Genomic DNA, 19,955 nt, shown 5'->3' with positions numbered 1-19,955 from the left:
GCAGAGAGGCAGGCAGAGAGAGAGGGGGAAGCAGGCTCCCCGCTGAGCAGAGAGCCTGATGCAGGGCTCAATCCCAGGACCTTGGGATCATGACCTGAGCCGAAGGCAGAGGCTTTTACCCACTGAGCCACCCAGGTGCCCCGACACTGCAGTCTTATATAATGTAATCACACACATGCAGTCATGTGTCATGGACATCCTTTGACATATTCGATTGGCCAGAAGGAGAACACAAGCCCATACTCAAAGGGAGGGGGTTAGGGAGGGGAGTGAACAACAGGAGGCAAGGATCATGGGAGCCCCTGAGAGTCTATCTGCCACATTGGTTTATACCTGGCATGCAGGACAGAGGGGATCTTGGGAGATGAAGTCTAGTGAGACTGGCTTAGTGTGTGGTGCCTCTTAGGACTTTCATACTTTCTTAAGGATAACAGAGCAGAGGCAATCATTCCTTGGTCTGTTCAGAAGATTTCCTGAAAGACATAGGATTTTGGGAGCTATGTGAACAATGGGAGAGAAGCATTTTGGTAGACTTCTAATAAAGGTTGTCTTATGTAGGTAGGTAGGTTGAGAAGCCTCATTGAAATGGGAGTGAGAGTACTGAATTTACATTCTTTAAAAATGATTCCAAAATATGGCCTCCGTGAGTCCATAAGCTATGATGCTTCTTGGTCATGGGCCTAGCCTTCCCAGGTGACTTTCTTTTCTTCTTTTACAGGTGTGGCAGTGTGGAGGAAGAATTGAGATCTTACCCTGCTCCAGGATTGCTCACATAGAGAGACAACACAAGCCCTGTGCCTTGGATCTGAGTCTTGCCTTGAAGCGTAATGCTGTGTGAGTGGCTGAAATCTGGATGGATGAATACAAACACATGGTCTATTTGGCCTGGAACATCCCTTTCCAGGTTTGTCATGGAACTGAACAGAAGCAGGGAAGAATGAAGGAGGAGGGGGGTGGTAAGAGTAGGAAATGGGAGAGATAAAGTGAAAGTGCCATCCCTGCTCTAAAAAATTAGCATAAAGTCTTGCTGGCACAATGATAATGGCACCAAACATTAATGCAGTAATGCTATGCTCCAGGCAGCCATTAATCATTGAGATGTATCTATGAGGTAGGGTTTGCTTTTATTCTTCCATGTTTACAGACGGAGGCACAGAGAGTTGAAAGGAATTTGTTTTAGGTGATAAAGTAATAAGGAGCAGAAATACGATTCAAACCAAGGAATCTTTTAGAGTCTGTGTTCTTCATGCATCATCTATACTGGGAGATTCCTTGTGGGGCAGGGCTAGACAACAGGATTTCATGGGACATGGCAGGTGGGATGTGGGATGGTGGGAGTAGGGACTGTACCACAGCTGGATGCGCACAAATGAGGATGACCTTCTTGGCTAAGGCTAACCTCCAAAGGCTGGCATGGTATTCTGTCTTCTGCCCTTGAGCTACAGCTCTGAGCTCAAGCATTCCCCACAGATAACAAGTTATCTTGTTATAATAATCAAGTTATCCCCACAGATAACATTTGTAGAAAATCTCCTTCAACCTTTAAATCTTGCTACCAAAATATTCCTTTTGGAAGTCTTTTCTGGCTATCATGAGGAATATTTTGTGTCTTACTGATGTAAATATTATCTCAAATGGGAGCAGTCTCCATTAGCTTGCTCATGAAGGGAAATAAACCCGAGTGGCCGTACTATGCAGGACTTGCAAGTGCCTTTGAAGCCCGCAGAGATTACTAACGTTCAAGCTCTTCCCACTTTCCCTGAAAAACTATAATTATCAAGGTTACCTTCCAGGCTACCAGAAAAATGTTTCATTCCCTCATGCGTCATTCATACCCTTTGGTGGAGTCAAGGATGTTACAAGGCATAGAAATATTCCATGTTTTATTTATAGAACTCTGGAATTGATTTTGGAGACATTTCTTCTAGAATGGCACTCCGGAAGAAACTGAAATGTAAAACTTTTGACTGGTATCTGAAAAATGTTTATCCAAACCTGAAGCCAATCCACAACATTGTGGGCTATGGAAGAGTATGTATCATGAAATTGCATCTCAGATTTTAAATATTTGACTATAAAAGACAATGGGACCTGAATTACATGACAGCTCAGAAAAGCATTTCCAAAATCCATCCTGCTCAGGTTCATCCTTCTATCCCTTAACTCCTTTCTCAGGTTTTTGCCCTTGGGCCCTCTCAGTGTCCTTTTATCTCTTGCTCCCCAGAACCCATTTCTTTTTCTTGACTCTGCTTCTGGTTCTTTACTTTTCAAACTGCAGTCCTAGATCTGACCTCTTGGTTTCTCAGCCAACCAGGGTATCTGGTCTGGCCCCCTTCTCTATATACACTGTGACTATCTGATGGGTGGGTGATCCTAGGAAGGAGCATCACAGCAGGACCATTTCTCTAGTGCAAAGAAAATGGCTCCCAAGATCCCAAACCCTTGCTTCCTTTTGGTTGGTAATTTCTGGCACCCTTGGAGTAGTGGGGAAAATCCATGATCTGGGGAGACTTGAGGACCCTGTTTCTCTGTCTCTTTCCAATGGTGTTTCTGTTTGTTTCGGCCTTTCAGATGAAAAAACACGTTGGATGAAGACATCTGCTTGAATCAGGGTCTTATTTCAAGTAAAACCCCGGTCTTGTATTACTGTTACAAATACAGTCTGCAGGTATCTTCCACAATCTCCCCTGCCCCAGGGTGAGTCTGTTGTGGCTTGGCTCCTGGCAAACCTTGTCAGATTCAGACAAGTGTTAGATGATGGGAAGGCAGGATCAGAGCATCCTGAGCAATGGGTAAGGGTGAAATCCAAACCTGTCCTTTTTTTTATTATTTCTTTTCAGCATAATAGAATTCATTGTTTATGCACCACACCCAGTGCTCCATGCAATACATGCCCTCCATAATACCCACCACCTGGCTCCCCCAACCTACTACCCCCCACCCCTTCAAAACCCTCAGATTGTTTTTCAGAGTCCATAGTCTCTCATGGTTCATGTCCCTTTCCAATTCCCCTCAACTCCCTTCTCCTCTCCATATCCCTATGTCCTCCATGTTATTTGTCATGCTCCACAAATAAGTGAAACCATATGATAATTGAGTCTCTCTGCTTGACTTATTTCACTCAGCAAAATCTCTTCCAGTCCTGTCCATGTTGATACATCCTTTCTGATGGAGGCATAATACTCCATAGTGTATATGGACCACATCTTCCTTATCCATTCATCTGTTGAAGGGCATCTTGGTTCTTTCCACAGTTTGGCGACTGTGTCCATTGCTGCTATAAACATTGGGGTACAGATGGCCTTTCTTTTCACTCCATCTGTATCTTTGGGGTAAATACCCAGTAGTGCAATTGCAGGGTCATAGGGAAGCTCTATTTTTAATTTCTTGAGGAATCTTCACACTGTTCTCCAAAGTGGCTTCACCAACTTGCATTCCCACCAACAGTGTAAGAGGGTTCCCCTTTCTCCACAACCTCTCCAACACACATTGTTTCCTGTCTTGCTAATTTTGGCCATTCTAACTGGTGTAAGGTGGTATCTCAATGTCAAACCTGTCCTTTTAACTAAGCACTTCCAAGTCCATTCAAGAGATCAGAGCTAGACAGTTCCACTTCAGGTACAGAGAGGATAGGTAGAAAGCATGCCATGTCACATTCATTCACAATGGTATTATTTTCATTGACAGTTACCTCAGGTAATACCAATAGTAATAATACCAATAATAATGGTATTATTTTCATTGACAGCTACCCCATTTTTTCCCCTTCCCCTCACTGTGTCTACCATCCTCTCACCACTCCAGGTATGCCCTGAAAGGTAGGCAGGTGATGCTACCTGTGGCTTCTTCTGTGGAGAAGGAAATAGGGGCTAAAGAAGAGAGAGGCTGAATGGAAGTTGCTCCATAGAATAGAAGAATCAAAAAGTGATGCAGCCCAGGAACTTTTCTTCTTCAGAATATTCATTTCTTTCTTGTTACTTTGCATGTTACCCTCACAGGGAACATTTGGTGATATATAGAATAGATAAGCATTTCCACCTGACAGATGAAAACCCTGAGGCACAAAAACAACCCACTTGTCCAAGCTCACCAAGCAAGACATTATCAGATTAAGAACTGGAAAGGTTTCTTGACAAGCCCATAGCTGGAGCTTATGATGATAACTTCTGAAGTTCAGGGATGTGTGTGTGTGTGTGTGTGTGTGTGTGTGTTTCAAAGATAATCTCCCTTGTCTAGGCAAGTCATGATTGTGTTGGAGCCCTTGTACAGAAGCAGGCAGGCTAGTGCCCCCTTCTCAAGCCTGGTGTTCTTCTTAGAGATAACTGGGGGTTGGGGAGAAAGAAAGGGGAGTGACTCATTGCTACCTAGGAAAGTTCAGTTCTCCATGGTGATCGAGTGTCTTGGGAACCCAAGAACAGTCTTCATGCCCTTTATTAAGGTCGAAGACTGCCCCACTGACTGTATCCATTACAGACTCCTTTGCTCTCTTTTAGAATGTCTACTATCACCTAACTGGGGAGTTCTACGTGGGAACACTGATTGCAGAGGCACACACTGATGATCACTGCCTGACAGACCCTGTCAATGGGGAGAAGCCCACTTTAGAGCCATGTTCCAAGGCAGCTCAAAACAGACCGCACATATATTGGGATTTTATGTGACCGGTGAGTCACATGTTTTTAAAGGATAAGCATATTCAAATACAGTCTACAAGGTTCATATCTGATTTGATAGTGTTTTAGAAGGATTGGCTTTGTGACAGTGTGTAGGGAAAAGACTGAAAAGTGAAACTGGGCATAGAACGCTGAGTCTGTTGGCAGAGGTGGGTGGGTAAGGGAAGCAATATTGGAATCTGGTTAGCTTAACAGTGAAGAGTTTGGGTTCAGTCCTTAGCAAATTTCTTACCCTCTGTGATACTTAGTTTCCTCATTTATAAAATGAAGATCAGAATATCTACTTTACGAGCCTTTTGGGAGGATTAAATGAGATAGTGTGTATACAGAATTTAGCATGGTGCCTGCACATAGAAAGTATTTAATAAATATCAGCCATTATGATGATTTTTTTATAAACATATAATGTATTATTAGCCCCAGGGGTACAGGTCTGTGAATTGCCAGGTTTACACACTTCACAGCACTCACCATAGCACACATCTCCTCAATGTCCATAACCCCACCACCCTCTCCCTATACCCCCCACCCCTGGCAGTTTGTTTTGTGAGATTAAGGGTCTTTTATGGTTTATCTCCCTCCTGATCCTATCTTATTTCATCAATTCTTTTCCTACCCCCAACCCCCCTCATTGCATCTCCACTTCCTCATATCAGGGAGATCATAGGATAGTTGTCTTTCTCCGATTGACTTATTTTGCTAAGCATAATACCCTCTAGTTCCATCCACGCTGTCGCAAATGGCAAAATTTCATTTCTTTTGATGGCTGCATAGTATTCCATGGTGTATATATACCACCTCATCTTTATCCATTCATCTGTTGATGGACATCTAGGTTCTTTCCATAGTTTGGCTATTGTGGGCATTACTGCTATAAACATTCGGGTGCATGTACCCCTTTGGATCACTACATTTGTATCTTTAGGGTAAATACCCAGTAGTGCAATTGCTGGGTCATAGGGTAGCTCTATTTTCAACTTTTTGAGGAACCTCCATGCTGTTTTCCAGAGTGGTTGCACCAGCTTGCATTCCCACCAACAGTGTAGGAGGGTTCCCTTTTCTCCACATCCTTGCCAGCATCTGTCATTTCCTGATTTGTTAATTTTAGCCATTTCGACTGATGTGAGGTGGTATCTTATTGTGGTTTTGATTAGTTTTATTATTAATGATAATCAGAGAATCTGGAGCCCTGGGCTGAAATTGATAGGGACTAGTGTAAAGGCCTGACTTTAATTTCAGTATCAATTGACTAAGAACAGGGTGGAGGGAATCTGGCAGAATTCACAAGACAATGACAAAAGGGACTTGACTGATTATAGCCTATGTGTGAAATTGCAGTGGGATGGGGCTGCATTATTCACATTGTCAGAGATGTGATGTCCTGATGAAGGGAGGCAATGCTCTGTCTGTGATGACATTTCTGAACATTCTGGTATTGTGTTAGGTTCAGGGGATACATTTTGATAGACAAGGATCAATCTAACTCTTTTGCTCCTAACTTAAATCTAACAACTCTTTTGAAAATCTACTTTCCAGGAAAACATATATATACACATATGTGCACAATTTTGCTTACAATTTCAGAGGGGTTTTGGATCCTAGATTAAGTCTTTTTGAATTAGGCAATATCAGTGAGAAGGAGGAAGGTGGTAAGTTGTGTTTCTGCTCTTCACTTCCTACTCTACATGGACCTACATGTAGTTCTCTGAAAGGCTATACTCCCTCTTATCTTAGGCTTTTGTGTACATATTGCTCCCTCTCCTCCCACCTCTTTACTGGGCTAACTACAAAATGTTCCTCTGGCCTTAGACACTGACTTCTTTAAGAAGCCATCTGTGACTCCAGAGGATGAGGATGAGTAATTTGGGCTCTCAGGGCATTCCCATGGGTTTTATCTCATGATTACTTCTAAGTATCTCCTCACTTGCATCTTTTCATCACTAGACTGTGAGGTGGAGGACAGGGCCTGGGTTTTGTTGTTTTCTCTCTGGCATCTAGCAAAATGCCTAGAGCATAGCACACACTCAATAAATAATTGCAGAACAAAAGAAAGATTGGCAAATCTGGAGGTACTAGCTTAGAGACATGAGCCTAGAGAAAAGATGATGCTGATTGCATGAGGAAGAGGAATTAGATTTGTTCAGTGTCTACAGGAGGGTAGAACTGAGACCAGTGACTTTAGATCAAGGAGGCAGAGTTCAACTTAACGTAAGGGCAGGGTAAGGCTTTCTCATAGCCTGACAGCTTAAGCTCTTCTACAGAATAATGGACTGCCTAGCAAGATGGTGAGTTTTCTGTCAATGGCAGTCACCAAGCAGAGCATGTTTGATAGGCAGGCTGAGTGTGCTAAATATGAGTTTTCAATATCCTTAGCAGTATCTTTTTTTGTTTAGAAAATACTATCACAGGTTTACTTTTGTTTTAAAAATTAATATAAATTTATTTAAGTTCTAAATTAAAGACCTATGATTTTTCTTTAAGCTTTTACATTCAGCTTAGAAGTCTTATTATTTTATTTAAACCTATCAGGTTTTAACAATCACTTTTTTTTCATACCCAATCTGCATGACTTTTGTTTTTCTTGCCATATTACATTAGCTAGAATTTCAAATACTATGTTGAATAAGAGTGGTGAGAATGGATATCCTTACTTTGTTTCCAAATGCAGGGGGAAAGCATTGAGTCTTCCATTTTTGCATATACATCAGCAGTAGATTTTTTGTAGATCCTCCTTATCAAATTGATATAATTTATCTGAATTTCTAACTTGCTAAAAAATATTTTTATTGTGGGCGCCTGGGTGGCTCAATGGGTTAAGCCGCTGCCTTCGGCTCAGGTCATGATCCCAGGGTCCTGGGATCGAGTCCCGCATCGGGCTCTCTGCTCAGCGGGGAGCCTGCTTCTACCCTGCTCCCTCTCTCTCTGCCTGCCTCTCTGCCTACTTGTGATCTCTGTCTGTAAAATAAATAAATAAAATCTTTAAAAAAAATATTTTTATTGTGAATGTGAGTTGGATTTTGTCAAATGCTTTTCCTTTGTCAATTGATACGATCATGTTTTTTTCTTCTTTAGTTTGTTGATATGATGGATTACACTGATTAATTTTCTAATGTTGAAACAGCCTTATGTGCCAGGAATAAATCACACTTACTCATGGTGTACACTTCTTTTCATTTATTGTATTTGGTTTGCTTGTATGTTGTTGAAGATTTTCATGTCTAAGTTCATGAGAGATAATGACCTGCAGCTTTTTTCTTTTCTTTTTTTCTCTGTGGTACTGTCTTTGGTTTTAGTATCAAGGTAATACTGGCCTCATAAAGTGAGTTAGGAGGTGTTTCCTCTTTCTAATTGATAAAATTTGTCCTGTTGACAAAAATTTAGAATAGATCAGTTTCTGAAAGAGGCATTTCTGGAAGAGATTTTTTGGAAGAGATTGTCTTAAATCGGTGTTAATCTTTCTTTAAATGCTTGGTATAATTCTCCAGTGGAAACATATGGGCCTGAAAGTTTCTTTTCCAAGGGCTTTTAAACCATGAATTTAAATATTTTAAAACCCTTTGGTCTTGTGTGTACCCCACAAGTTTCCCGCCTCTATTCAAAACTATCAGCACAATCCCCTGAGCCTGAAGCCAAGTTCAGTGAGCCTGGTTTCTGCTTTGGAACACCCAAGCATGGACACTTTGTTCCTTGCACACTTCCTGCATTCAGACCTACCTGACAGCTTTCTAGGCCTGTGTGCACAGGGGATGTGCTGGCCTGGCAGGCCATCTTCTTGGAGCTCAAACTGAACATTTTTTTAATGGTTCAGGGTTATTCAGATCATTCATTTCACGTTGATTGAGTTTTGGTTTGTGGTTTTTGAGGAATTGGTCCATCTCTTCAAATTTATGAGAATAAAATTATTTGCAATAGTGAATTAATTTATATAAGTGACATTATATTAGTTTCACGCATATAACGTAATGTACCTAATGTATGCATATATTGCAAAATGATCATCACAATAAGTCGAGTTAACATCCACCACCACACATAGTTACAAAAACATTTTTTTCTTGTGATGAGAACTTTTAAAATCTACTCTCTTAGCAACTTAAAGGGGACTTTACAATTTAATAAATCCCCTTAAACATTACATACTGTATTTATAAATTTATTACATTAAATTTTCTTTCTTAAGAATGTCAATTATCTGATTTTAAATTAATGATTCTTAAATTCTATTATATGTTTCAAAAGTGTTCGCAATTTGGTAAGATTTCACAAACTCTATCCAATTACACATTTTAAAATTGGCATCACAAGGTTCATCTGTAAGACAATGTTTTTAAAACTTAGCAGGTACTTAAAAATAGTAACTCTACTCAGAATCTTTAACAAATACTATTTGTTTGATTCCTTTAACATCTTCACTTGATCCTAAATCTCCCGGGAATTCAACATAGTAGTTATGTTAAAGAAACAATTATAACATCCCAAACATTTTCAGGTTTGCCTTTCCAAGAGAATTTTGGAAAGATCACTTTCTCAGCTGGGGGAAGTTGCTGACAGAATATAGCTTCTGGCTGGGTGTGAGGTCTGGGGCTGCAGGACATGCAGGGGAATTTTGTCCACTTCTCCACCCAGGTCCCTTTTCAGGTCACTGTGTCAAGAAGCCCAGAAGTTGAAAAGGGAGGGGATCATGTAGCTCATGAGTCAATTTCACTCTGTATTATTTCAGAGTGAGTCAATTCACTCTGTATTAGCCTTTCCTATCCACGTTACCTTGGGATCACAGTTCTTTCAGGTAAGAAAGTTGTAGGCACGACTTACACATTCATCTGCTAAAAAGCTACGAAAGATACTTTTCGGAATTGAGAGGGAGATAAGATTAGATAATGCTTTTGTCTTCCAATTCCGTGATTCAGGGTTTGAGTCAACCAGAGGAGGTATGACTTCTGAAAGCCACAAAGGAGATGACATCAGTGACTGAGAAGGGACCCAGTTTGAACATCTGGACTTTGAAATGAGGAGCAGAGTTGCGAGTAGAGAGGGAGCTGAAATAATGGAGAGTTGGGGTAGAGGTCATCATCCAGAAGTCTTCTGCAGGGAGTGACACAAAGAAGAGCTCTGGGAGAGGCAGTGAGAATAAGGAGACCAGACACAGTCAGTGTTCAAGAAATAAAAAGGAAGAGATACCTGTGGGGATGCTGTCATGCTAGTGGGCACAGGTACAGAAGGCAGTTTAGCTTTCTGTATGAAAAACCGTGCCACTAATCAGAGCTCCCAAATTAATTATGACCCTTTTACGGTGCTCATTTTCTTTTAACAAACTGTAGAAATGATCCCTGAAAGTATAGTCTTCTCATTTTCTTTTAAGACAATATTTAAAGCATAATATAAAATGTGAGTCAAAATTAATATAGAAAATATCTTATATTTATCATAACAAAATATTAGGAAAAATTAAATGCCCAACAGTAAGGGAAATTTCTATGCATCCCCTAAATACTGAACTGAATATGACATAGTCATTCGAATTATATCCTCAAAAAGTATGTTTTCAAATATTAATTGGAAAATGCACATGAGATATTAAACCATGGTATTAAACTTAAAAAGCAGGATATACAAACTATATATATAATGTTATCCTATTACATGTGCTTCCAATTTTTGAAATATGTTTTCCAAATTAAAAGAAGGAACACCCCCAGTTGAAATCAGAGAGGGAGATGAACCATGAGAGATTGTGGACTCTGAGAAACAAACTGAAGGTGTTGGAGGGGAGGGGAGTGGGGGCTTAGGTGAGCCTGGTGGTGGGTATTAAGGAGGGCACTTATTGTATGGAGCACTGGGTGTGGTTCATCAACAACGAATCTTGGAACACTGAAAAAATAAAACAAAATTAACAAAATAAAATAGATAAATCTAAAAATAAAATAAAAGAAGGAGCACATACTCCTTCCATTAAAGTGGAAAATAAACAAAACCAAAAATTCCTTAAAAACTGAAGGACAACACCCCCCAAATAAAAACCAAACCAAAAATGTATAAGATCCAGATGAACACAATGTAAAAGAAACTAGAGAATAGTCTGAAGAAGGCTTAAAGAATACTTCCAAAGGACATGTCACATGGAAGTGGAAAGAAAATAGAAGAAAAAAAAAAGTCACTGACTTTATCTAAAAAAAGCACAATACATTAAAATAGCCAAGATTTATTGAGTACATATAATGTACCAGGCATTATCTAATTTAATCCTTACATAAATCTTATAAGAAAAATATTATCATTAGCTCTACTTTGCTTATGAAGTTACTAAACCACAGAGAAGTCAAATACTATAACCAAGGTCACACAGATTAAATGTCCAGATTCAAACACAGAATCTTACCCACTGTTGTTATCACCTCATTGCTTGGGAAGTCTGATCCTGAAAGGGAAGAAAACACTGAATTTTGGTTAAAAAGATGGTAGGGGGGAAAAAAGGATGGTAGAGTTAGAGTTTTTTCCCCCTCTAATACTGGGAAAAAAAGAAGTCAGTAGAAAAAGAATCTATCCAGAGGGAGAAATGAAAGACTGATGTTAAACAGGACGTGTTTCTCTGGCATCCACTTCAGAGACAGAGGCAGGGCAGCTCCTTTGAGACCACCCACAAGCAGTGTCCAGAGGGTCACTCCAGGCACTTGGGGGAGGGGCTAGGCTGGCTGACAGTGTGATTGGCTCAACAAAGTGAAAAAAAAAGGGGGGGGGACATTTAGTGAAAGTGAACATCAACGGGTGGGGACAAGGGGTAAAGAGGGCTGAGGAGATCTGGAAGAGTAACCCTAAGGAGTAAGCCACATTTTAAGTCGGACTGCTGTAGGCACATTTGGGCCAGTCCTGCTTGGTTGGTGGACCCTCTCCAGGAGCACCCAATGGGCTACAAGCAGGGCCTACAGAGAGGAGAAGTGGAGGTCAGAGGAAGAGTTCAAGAACCAGGGGAGCCTGTGTGACTGCCGACACTGCGGAGGTGCACCTGGGGGAGTCCAGTGTGGCCAGGGCAGGCAAGTTTAAGGGAGCAGTGTTGGCCGGGGTGGAGAGTGCATTTTGTGATGGAAAGAAATCAGAGGAGGCAGGGTTTTGGACATACTGCTGCAGCCTTGCTTGGTGTTGAAAAGCTCCATAGTATAAGTTCCAAAGTGGGACTGTGAGATCAGGGTCTCTCTAGTCATTTAAAGGGAGGCTGTCAACTCAGGATGACAGCAGAGGGCAGGGGGCATAAAGGGAAAACAACTTCGTGGAGGCACTAAAACAGATTCTGTGAGAGATTCCTTCAAAATGGTGGAGAGGGGTGTAGGGAATGGGAGGGCTAGGAGATGAGGACAGCACCAGGACAGATGGCACGAGGACAGTTGTTGAGCCATAGGGTCTAGGTGAAACATAAGAACAAAGAGAAAGGATGACCCTTCCTTTCCTTCCCCCATTAGAATGGGAGGAGGCAGAGATATACTAATCTACTGCACATCTTTCATGTCAGGCACAAGAGGCTCAAAAAATATCAGCCAATTAATTTTATTCAGTTAATATTAATTTTAACCCCAATATTAACTATAAACCCATTTTAGGCTAGATAATTTGCCTAGGGCCCTCTGTTGTATGTGGCGGAGTAGAGATTTAGCCCAAACTTTTTGGCTCTTAAGCCCATAGTGTTTCCGGTAGTAACCGTGGTGAAATCCCCAGGACAGAATAGGTAGGAACTGCCCTTCTCTCCACGCCCCCTCCCCAATCAACAGTGGTAGAAAAAACAGGCTGAGATGCCTGAATGTATCTTCTGCTCCTCTGGCCACTGAGCCTTACTGAAGAGGGAGGAAGAATCCTGATATCTTTCATGGGCTCAGGGGTGAAGATGTGGAAAGGAAGGCCAAGTAGAGAAGGACCATGACTCTCTACGATGTGTCATGCCTAGACAGTCACACTTCCCTGATGTTTCAACCTCATGAGAGGTGGATGATAACAGAAACCCAGCACTGCCTTGCTTACTCCTAGGTCTGTGGTTAGTCTGCTATGGTACTAACAAAGAAAACACCAGGTGGTCTAACTCTACCCTTTGCTTCATTTCTCCTCTGGATGACTGGCAGAAGATTGAGGGACCCTTCAAGAGTGTCACTGACCACAGCAGGCAGAGCAGGAGCAGGGGAGATGAGGGCATTTCAATACCTTGACTTTGTCTCTTCTCCCATCCAGGGAAGAGCTGTCATGAACAAAGCCACCAAGCGATGTCTGGAGATGAAGAAAGACACTTCGGGCATCTATGTGCTTGTACTTCAGAACTGCACCACACAAGCGTGGACAATACAGTATACCATGTGAAACTGGGGGTCAAACTAACATCCAGTGATCCTCAGAGAGCCTTGATTTGGGATACCAGTTCTTGCCCCTGGAATGGCTTCTACTCCTAATGCTGCTCAAAGTGGGAGAGGGTGAGAACAGGAAAGTAGGTGTATATGTTTACTGTGTCTTAGGCCTGCAACACACAGGCTGTGGGGAGGTAAGGTCCATGCATGTGTCAAAATGTCCAGGCTGGAGATGGGTGAGGAAACTCTCCCCCCAACTTCCCTTGGAAAGTCATGATATATATCAAATGCCATTATTGGAAACTCCTCGAAATAAGCACCATCATCTGGCTGCTATGTGGGGATGGAATTAGGAGGGTGGAAGTCTATCGTTGACTTCTGCCAACACTATTTAGTCTTCATGCCTGACAACTACTATTGCCATCTGCCCCACACATCCTCCCCCAACCCATCTGCTCAGAGACTCCCCAGACATCCTGGGGGCTGCTCAATGGGAGATGCTGGGTCATCCTCAGGCTGGCAGCATGACAATGATTCGGGTGGCACCAGCTCTCTGAAGGTGTGTGGCCCCTGCTGTTCCCCTTTCCTGAAGTGTCCTGAAAGATGCAGCAAATAGACAAACAATCTTTAAAAATTCCTCCAGCATCCCCCCACAGCAGTTTTATTTGGATTACTCAATCTCTCCCATACCAAAGAGATTCTGAAGGCTGAGGGTAGGAGAGAACATGTCTCCACTAATCCCAGCTCTGCACAGTGCATAGAGAATGGTAGAAAAGTCCAAGTCCATCTGAGTCTTTAAGGAGCTTAAAACACTTAATAGACTTTACTACCTATTCCTTCTATTCTCCCTGCCTATTATGGAGAAATTGAGGCTTGAAACAGAGGGGCATCACTTACTGGGACACCAAGAAGGAATTTTAGGCACAAACTTAAAACCAGGAGTCCTTACTGCTGTCTGCTGGATAAGTCCTTTTCCCCTAGTTGGTAAATATGTCTTGGGATGCATATTTTGGTAAGGTCCCAGTGGCTGGGCACCATGATAGAAGAGGAGGTAGGATGTTATATGTGTATGTTGTTTTGTGGGCTCACCTTTCAAGGATGTACAAACTGGTCCCTTCCTTAAGAGGGTCACATTTTCCTTTTAGTTTTATGTCAGTTCTACTGGGGTATGATTCTGGGAATGATTAGGCTTCCTTTAGGCATTAGGTAGACAAGACACTGATAATTTAGTACAGAATTAAATCAGCTAATTTTTAAAAAGTGCATAATTCATAAGTGTAGGGCTTGATAAAACCTTCACAGTGACCAAATCCATATCAAGAACTAAAACATTATCATAGGTAAGGTCTTATGATGAAAAAATTAAGGAATGGGATAAATGGTAAGCAAATGTATAACTTCTAGTTTCTTCATAGCAAATTGAAGGGAAAATGCAATTCATAGCAAAGCTTTCTTTTTTTAAAAGCTTGTACCCAATAGAAAGATGGGTAAAAAATGGGCAATATCCTTAAACATATGAAAAGATATTTAATTTCACTCAGAGAAATGCAAATTAAAATGATACTGAGATAATTTTTCACTTAAATATGTGAAAATTAAAGAGTATGACAGCACATTCTGTTAGCAAGGTTGTGGGAAACAGGTAATCTCATATTTTGATGATAGGGATGCAAACTGGTACAGTCATTTTGGAGGGATATTTGGCAGTATTTAAAAATACTATAAGGGTACCTGGGTGGCTCAGTCAGTTAAGTGTCTGACTTGATTTCTGCTCAGGTCATGATCTCAGTTTGCTGAGATCAAACCTCAGGTCAGACTCCACTCTTAGTAGGGGATCTGCTTGAGATTCTCTTTCTCTCTTTTTGCCCCTGCACCCCACTCATGCACATGTGTGTGTTCTCTCTCTCTCCCAAATAAATACATAAATCTTAAAAAAACTATACACACATTTTCTTTCTGGTGCAATTCTACCTTGAGAAATTCAACCTCCAAAGAATAAGAAAATGCTTATGTGTAAATGAATTATTTGCAGTATTGAATTTAATTGTACAATGTTGGAAATGAACTATAATGTTCAAACATTGGCGAGTGGTTGAATACACCCATACAATGGAGTACTATGCAGCTCTGGAAATGAACAAGGAACATTTCTTTGAACTGATATGGAATGATTTCCAGTGTGGACAAAAAGGAAAATCATATTTATAGTTTTTACTTTTAAGGTAAGAGATAAAGGGAAAATATACATATATCTGTTCGTTTATACAAAATGAAGCATAAGAATAAACCAGAAAGTAGTGAGAGCATTTACTTATGGGTGGTATTGATTGGAAATAGGATGGAAATGATTGAGGAATAAAACAGGATAGAGCGGATGTGGGGAGAGTGACATTTCTCAAAATACACATTTTTCTGTAATTTAGACTTTTAAAATCATGTTATGTTTCATGTTATATTCAAAACATAAATACACAAACCCAAAAGGATAAAGGGAAACCCAAAATGGAGTGCAAACATAAACAAGTGAACCTACTTACATTTCTGTACTTTTATTCTATATTTTCATTCATTCTGAGCATACTCAGAATCCAGCATGCAGATCTTGGTTTCTGAATATTTTCCAGTAAAAGAATTAGGGCTCCTTAGAGAAATGGCTGATTTTGGGGTTTGGGTCTTAAACATTTTCCTGTGCTAGAAAATAAGGAAATGCTCCAAGAGTGATGTCACAATCTATAGCAGCCAGATCCAAGGGGTTCTCACTGGCCAAATCTAGGGAAATTTGAGCATTAAAATAAATAATGCTTTTATTATATAGATTAAAAGTCATAGAATAAAATAAGAATCCATGAGTTCATACCCATGAAGGAATGGATGGACAGATAGATGAATGATTGCATAGGGAGAAGGAAAAGCTCTTCCTTAAAGTAAACTGCCAGTTAAAAAATGTAGGAAAAATCTTGAATTAGAAAATTATTTGACGGGAGGAGTCAAGATGGCGGAGAAGTAGCAGCCTGAGACTACATCAGGTAGCAGGAGATCAGCTCGATAGCTTATCTAAACATTGCAAACACCTACAAATCCAACGGGAGAGCGAAGAGAAGAAGAACAGCAACTCTAGAAACAGAAAATCAACCACTTTCTGAAAGGTAGGACTGGCGGAGAAGTGAATCTAAAACGACGGGAAGATAGACCGCGGGGGGAGGGGCCGGCTCCCGGCAAGCGGCGGAGGAACGGAGCACAAAATCAGGACTTTTAAAAGTCTGTTCCACTGAGGGACATTGCTCCAGGGGCTAAACCGGGGTGAAGCCCACGCGGGGCCAGCGTGGCCCCAGGCCCCGCAGGGTCACAGAAGGATCGGGGGTGTCGGAGTGTCGGAGAGCTCGCAGGTATTAGAACGGAGAAGCTGGCTGGAGAGACAGAGCCGAGGACTGAACTCTCAGCTCGGGGTTACCTTGAACTGGTCGCGGGCTGGGTGAGCTCGGAGCGCGGCTAGAGGCTGGGGATACGGGAGTGATTGGGTGCTGTCCTCTGGGGGCGCACTGAGGAGTGGGGCCCCAGGCTCTCGGCTCCTCCGGGCCCGAGACTGGGAGGCCGCCATTTTCATTCCCGTCCTCCGGAACTCTACGGAAAGCGTTCAGGGAACAGAAGCTCCCAAAAGCGAACCCGAGCCGATTACTTAGTCCGGCCGCCGGTAAGGGCGGTGCAATCCCGCCTCGGGCAAAGACACTTGAGAGTCACTACAACAGGCCCCTCCCCCAGAAGATCAACAAAATATCCAGCCAGGACGAAGTTCATCTATCAAGGAGAAAGCAGATTCAATTCCTAAGACAGCAGAGCAATTCCAGAGGAGGAGAAAGCAAAGCACGGAACTCATGGCTTTCTCCCCATGATTCTTTAGTCTTGCGGCTACTTCAATTTTTTTTTCTTTTTTCAATTTTTTTTTCTTTTTTCTTTTTTCTTCTTCTGCTAAATTTTTTAAAACTTTTACCCTTTTCTTTTTTAACATTTTTTGACTAGTTCATCTAAATATATATATTTTTTCTTTCTTTTTTATATATTTTTTATTTGTTTTATTTTTTAAATTTTTCTCTTTCTTTTTTTTTTTTTCTTTTTTTTTCAGAAGCTGTTTTTATCCCCTTTCTCCCCCCCACAATTTGGGGTCTCTTCTGATTTGGTTACAGCACATTTTTCCGGGGTCTTTGCCACCCTTTTAGTAGTTTATTTGCTCCTTCATATCCTCTTATCTGGACAAAATGACAAGGCGGAAAAAATCACCACAAACAAAAGAACAAGAGACAGTACCGAAGGCTAGGGACCTAATCAACACAGACATGGGTAATATGTCAGATCAAGAGTTCAGAATGATGATTCTGAACATTCTAGCCGGGCTCGAAAAAGGCATGGAAGATATTAGAGAAACCCTCTCTGGAGATATAAAAGCCCGTTCTGGAGAAATTAAAGAACTAAAATCTAACCAAGTTGAAATCAAAAAAGCTATTAATGAGGTGCAATCAAAAATGGAGGCTCTCACTGCTAGGATAAATGAGGCAGAAGAAAGAATTAGTGATATAGAAGACCAAATGACAGAGAATAAGGAAGCTGAGCAAAAGAGGGACAAACAGCTACTGGACCATGAGGGGAGAATTCGAGAGATAAGTGACACCATAAGACGAAACAACATTAGAATAATTGGGATTCCAGAAGAAGAAGAAACAGAGAGGGGAGCAGAAGGTCTATTGGAGAGAATCATTGGAGAGAATTTCCCTAATATGGCAAAGGGAACAAGCATCAAAATCCAGGAGATGCAGAGAACCCCCCTCAAAGTCAACAAGAATAGGTCCACACCCCGTCACCTAATAGTAAAATTTACAAGTCTTAGTGACAAAGAGAAAATCCTGAAAGCAGCCCGAGAAAAGAAGTCTGTAACATACAATGGTAAAAATATTAGATTGGCGGCAGACTTATCCACAGAGACCTGGCAGGCCAGAAAGAGCTGGCATGATATATTCAGAGCACTCAACGAGAAAAACATGCAGCCAAGAATACTCTATCCAGCTAGGCTATCATTGAAAATAGAAGGAGAGATCAAAAGCTTCCAGGACAAACAAAAACTGAAAGAATTTGCAAACACCAAACCAGCTCTACAGGAAATATTGAAAGGGGTCCTCTAAGCAAAGAGAGAGCCTAAAAGTAGTAGATCAGAAAGGTACAGAGACAATATACAGTAACAGTCACCTTACAGGCTAATAATGGCACTAAATTCATATCTCTCAATAGTTACCCTGAATGTTAATGGGCTAAATGCCCCAATCAAAAGACACAGGGTATCAGAATGGATAAAAAAACAAAACCCATCAGTATGTTGCCTACAAGAAACTCATTTTAGACGCGAAGACACCTCCAGATTTAACGAGAAGGGGTGGAAAACAATTTACCATGCTAATGGGCATCAGAAGAAAGCTGGGGTGGCAATCCTTAGATCAATTAGATTTTAAGCCAAAGACTATAATAAGAGATGACGAAGGACACTATATCCTACTCAAAGGGTCTGTCCAACAAGAAGATCTAACAATTTTAAATATCTATGCCCCTAACGTGGGAGCAGCCAACTATATCAACCAATTAATAACAAAATCAAAGAAACACATCAATAATAATACAATAATAGTAGGGGACTTTAACACTCCCCTCACTGAAATGGACAGATCATCCAAGCAAAAGATCAACAAGGAAATAAAGGCCTTAAATGACACACTGGACCAGATGGACATCACAGATATATTCAGAACATTTCATCCCAAAGCAACAGAATACACATTCTTCTCTAGTGCACATGGAACCTTCTCCAGAATAGATCACATCCTGGGTCACAAATCAGGTCTCAACCGGTATCAAAAGATTAGGATTATTCCCTGCATATTTTCAGACCACAATGCTCTGAAGCTAGAACTCAATCACAAGAGGAAAGCTGGAAAGAACCCAAATACATGGAGACTAAACAGCATCCTTCTAAAGAATGAAGGGGTTAACCAGGAAATTAAAGAAGAATTGAAAAAATTCATGGAAACAAATGATAATGAAAACACAACAGTTCAAAACCTGTGGGACACAGCAAAGGCAGTCCTGAGAGGAAAATATATAGCAGTACAAGCCTTTCTCAAGAAACAAGAAAGGTCTCAAGTACACAACCTAACCCTACACGTAAAGGAGCTGGAGAAAGAACAAGAAAGAAACCCTAAACCCAGCAGGAGAAGAGAAATCATAAAGATCAGAGCAGAAATCAATGAAATAGAAACCAAAAAAACAATAGAACAAATCAATGAAACTAGGAGCTGGTTCTTTGAAAGAATCAATAAGATTGATAAACCCCTGGCCAGACTCATCAAAAAGAAAAGAGAAAGGACCCAAATCAATAAAATCATGAATGAAAGAGGAGAGATCACAACTAACACCAAAGAAATACAGACAATTATAAGAACATACTATGAGCAACTCTACGCCAACAAATTGGCCAATCTGGAAGAAATGGATGCATTCCTAGAGACATATAAACTACCACAACTGAACCAGGAAGAAATAGAAAACCTGAACAGGCCCATAACCAGTAAGGAGATTGAAACAGTCATCAAAAATCTCCAAACAAACAAAAGCCCAGGGCCAGACGGTTTCCCAGGGGAATTCTACCAAACATTTCAAGAAGAACTAATTCCTATTCTCCTGAAACTGTTCCAAAAAATAGAAATGGAAGGAAAACTTCCAAACTCATTTTATGAGGCCAGCATCACCTTGATCCCAAAACCAGACAAGGATCCCACCAAAAAAGAGAACTACAGACCAATATCCTTGATGAACACAGATGCAAAAATTCTCACCAAAATACTAGCCAATAGAATTCAACAGTACATTAAAAGGATTATTCACCACGATCAAATGGGATTTATTCCAGGGCTGCAGGATTGGTTCA

General features: G+C 41.0%; 1 protein-coding gene across 1 annotated transcript in view; it reads left to right on the top strand.

Annotated features, from left to right (window-relative positions):
- The window catches only part of GALNT8 (polypeptide N-acetylgalactosaminyltransferase 8), a 37,745-nt gene extending 24,720 nt beyond the window's left edge, over nucleotides 1–13,025 (top strand). Inside the window, 5 exon segments of the mRNA XM_046011845.1 lie at nucleotides 719–904; nucleotides 1,894–2,033; nucleotides 2,575–2,668; nucleotides 4,494–4,664; nucleotides 12,882–13,025. Coding sequence (XP_045867801.1) covers nucleotides 719–904; nucleotides 1,894–2,033; nucleotides 2,575–2,668; nucleotides 4,494–4,664; nucleotides 12,882–13,025 — 735 coding nt within the window.
- The last annotated feature ends 6,930 nt before the right edge of the window (nucleotides 13,026–19,955 follow it).

This window comes from Meles meles, chromosome 7 (assembly GCF_922984935.1).
Source record: "Meles meles chromosome 7, mMelMel3.1 paternal haplotype, whole genome shotgun sequence".
NCBI classification, from domain to species: Eukaryota; Metazoa; Chordata; class Mammalia; order Carnivora; family Mustelidae; genus Meles; species Meles meles.
The sequence above is the reverse complement of the archived record's forward strand: the minus strand, read 5'-3'. Positions and strand labels throughout refer to the sequence as shown.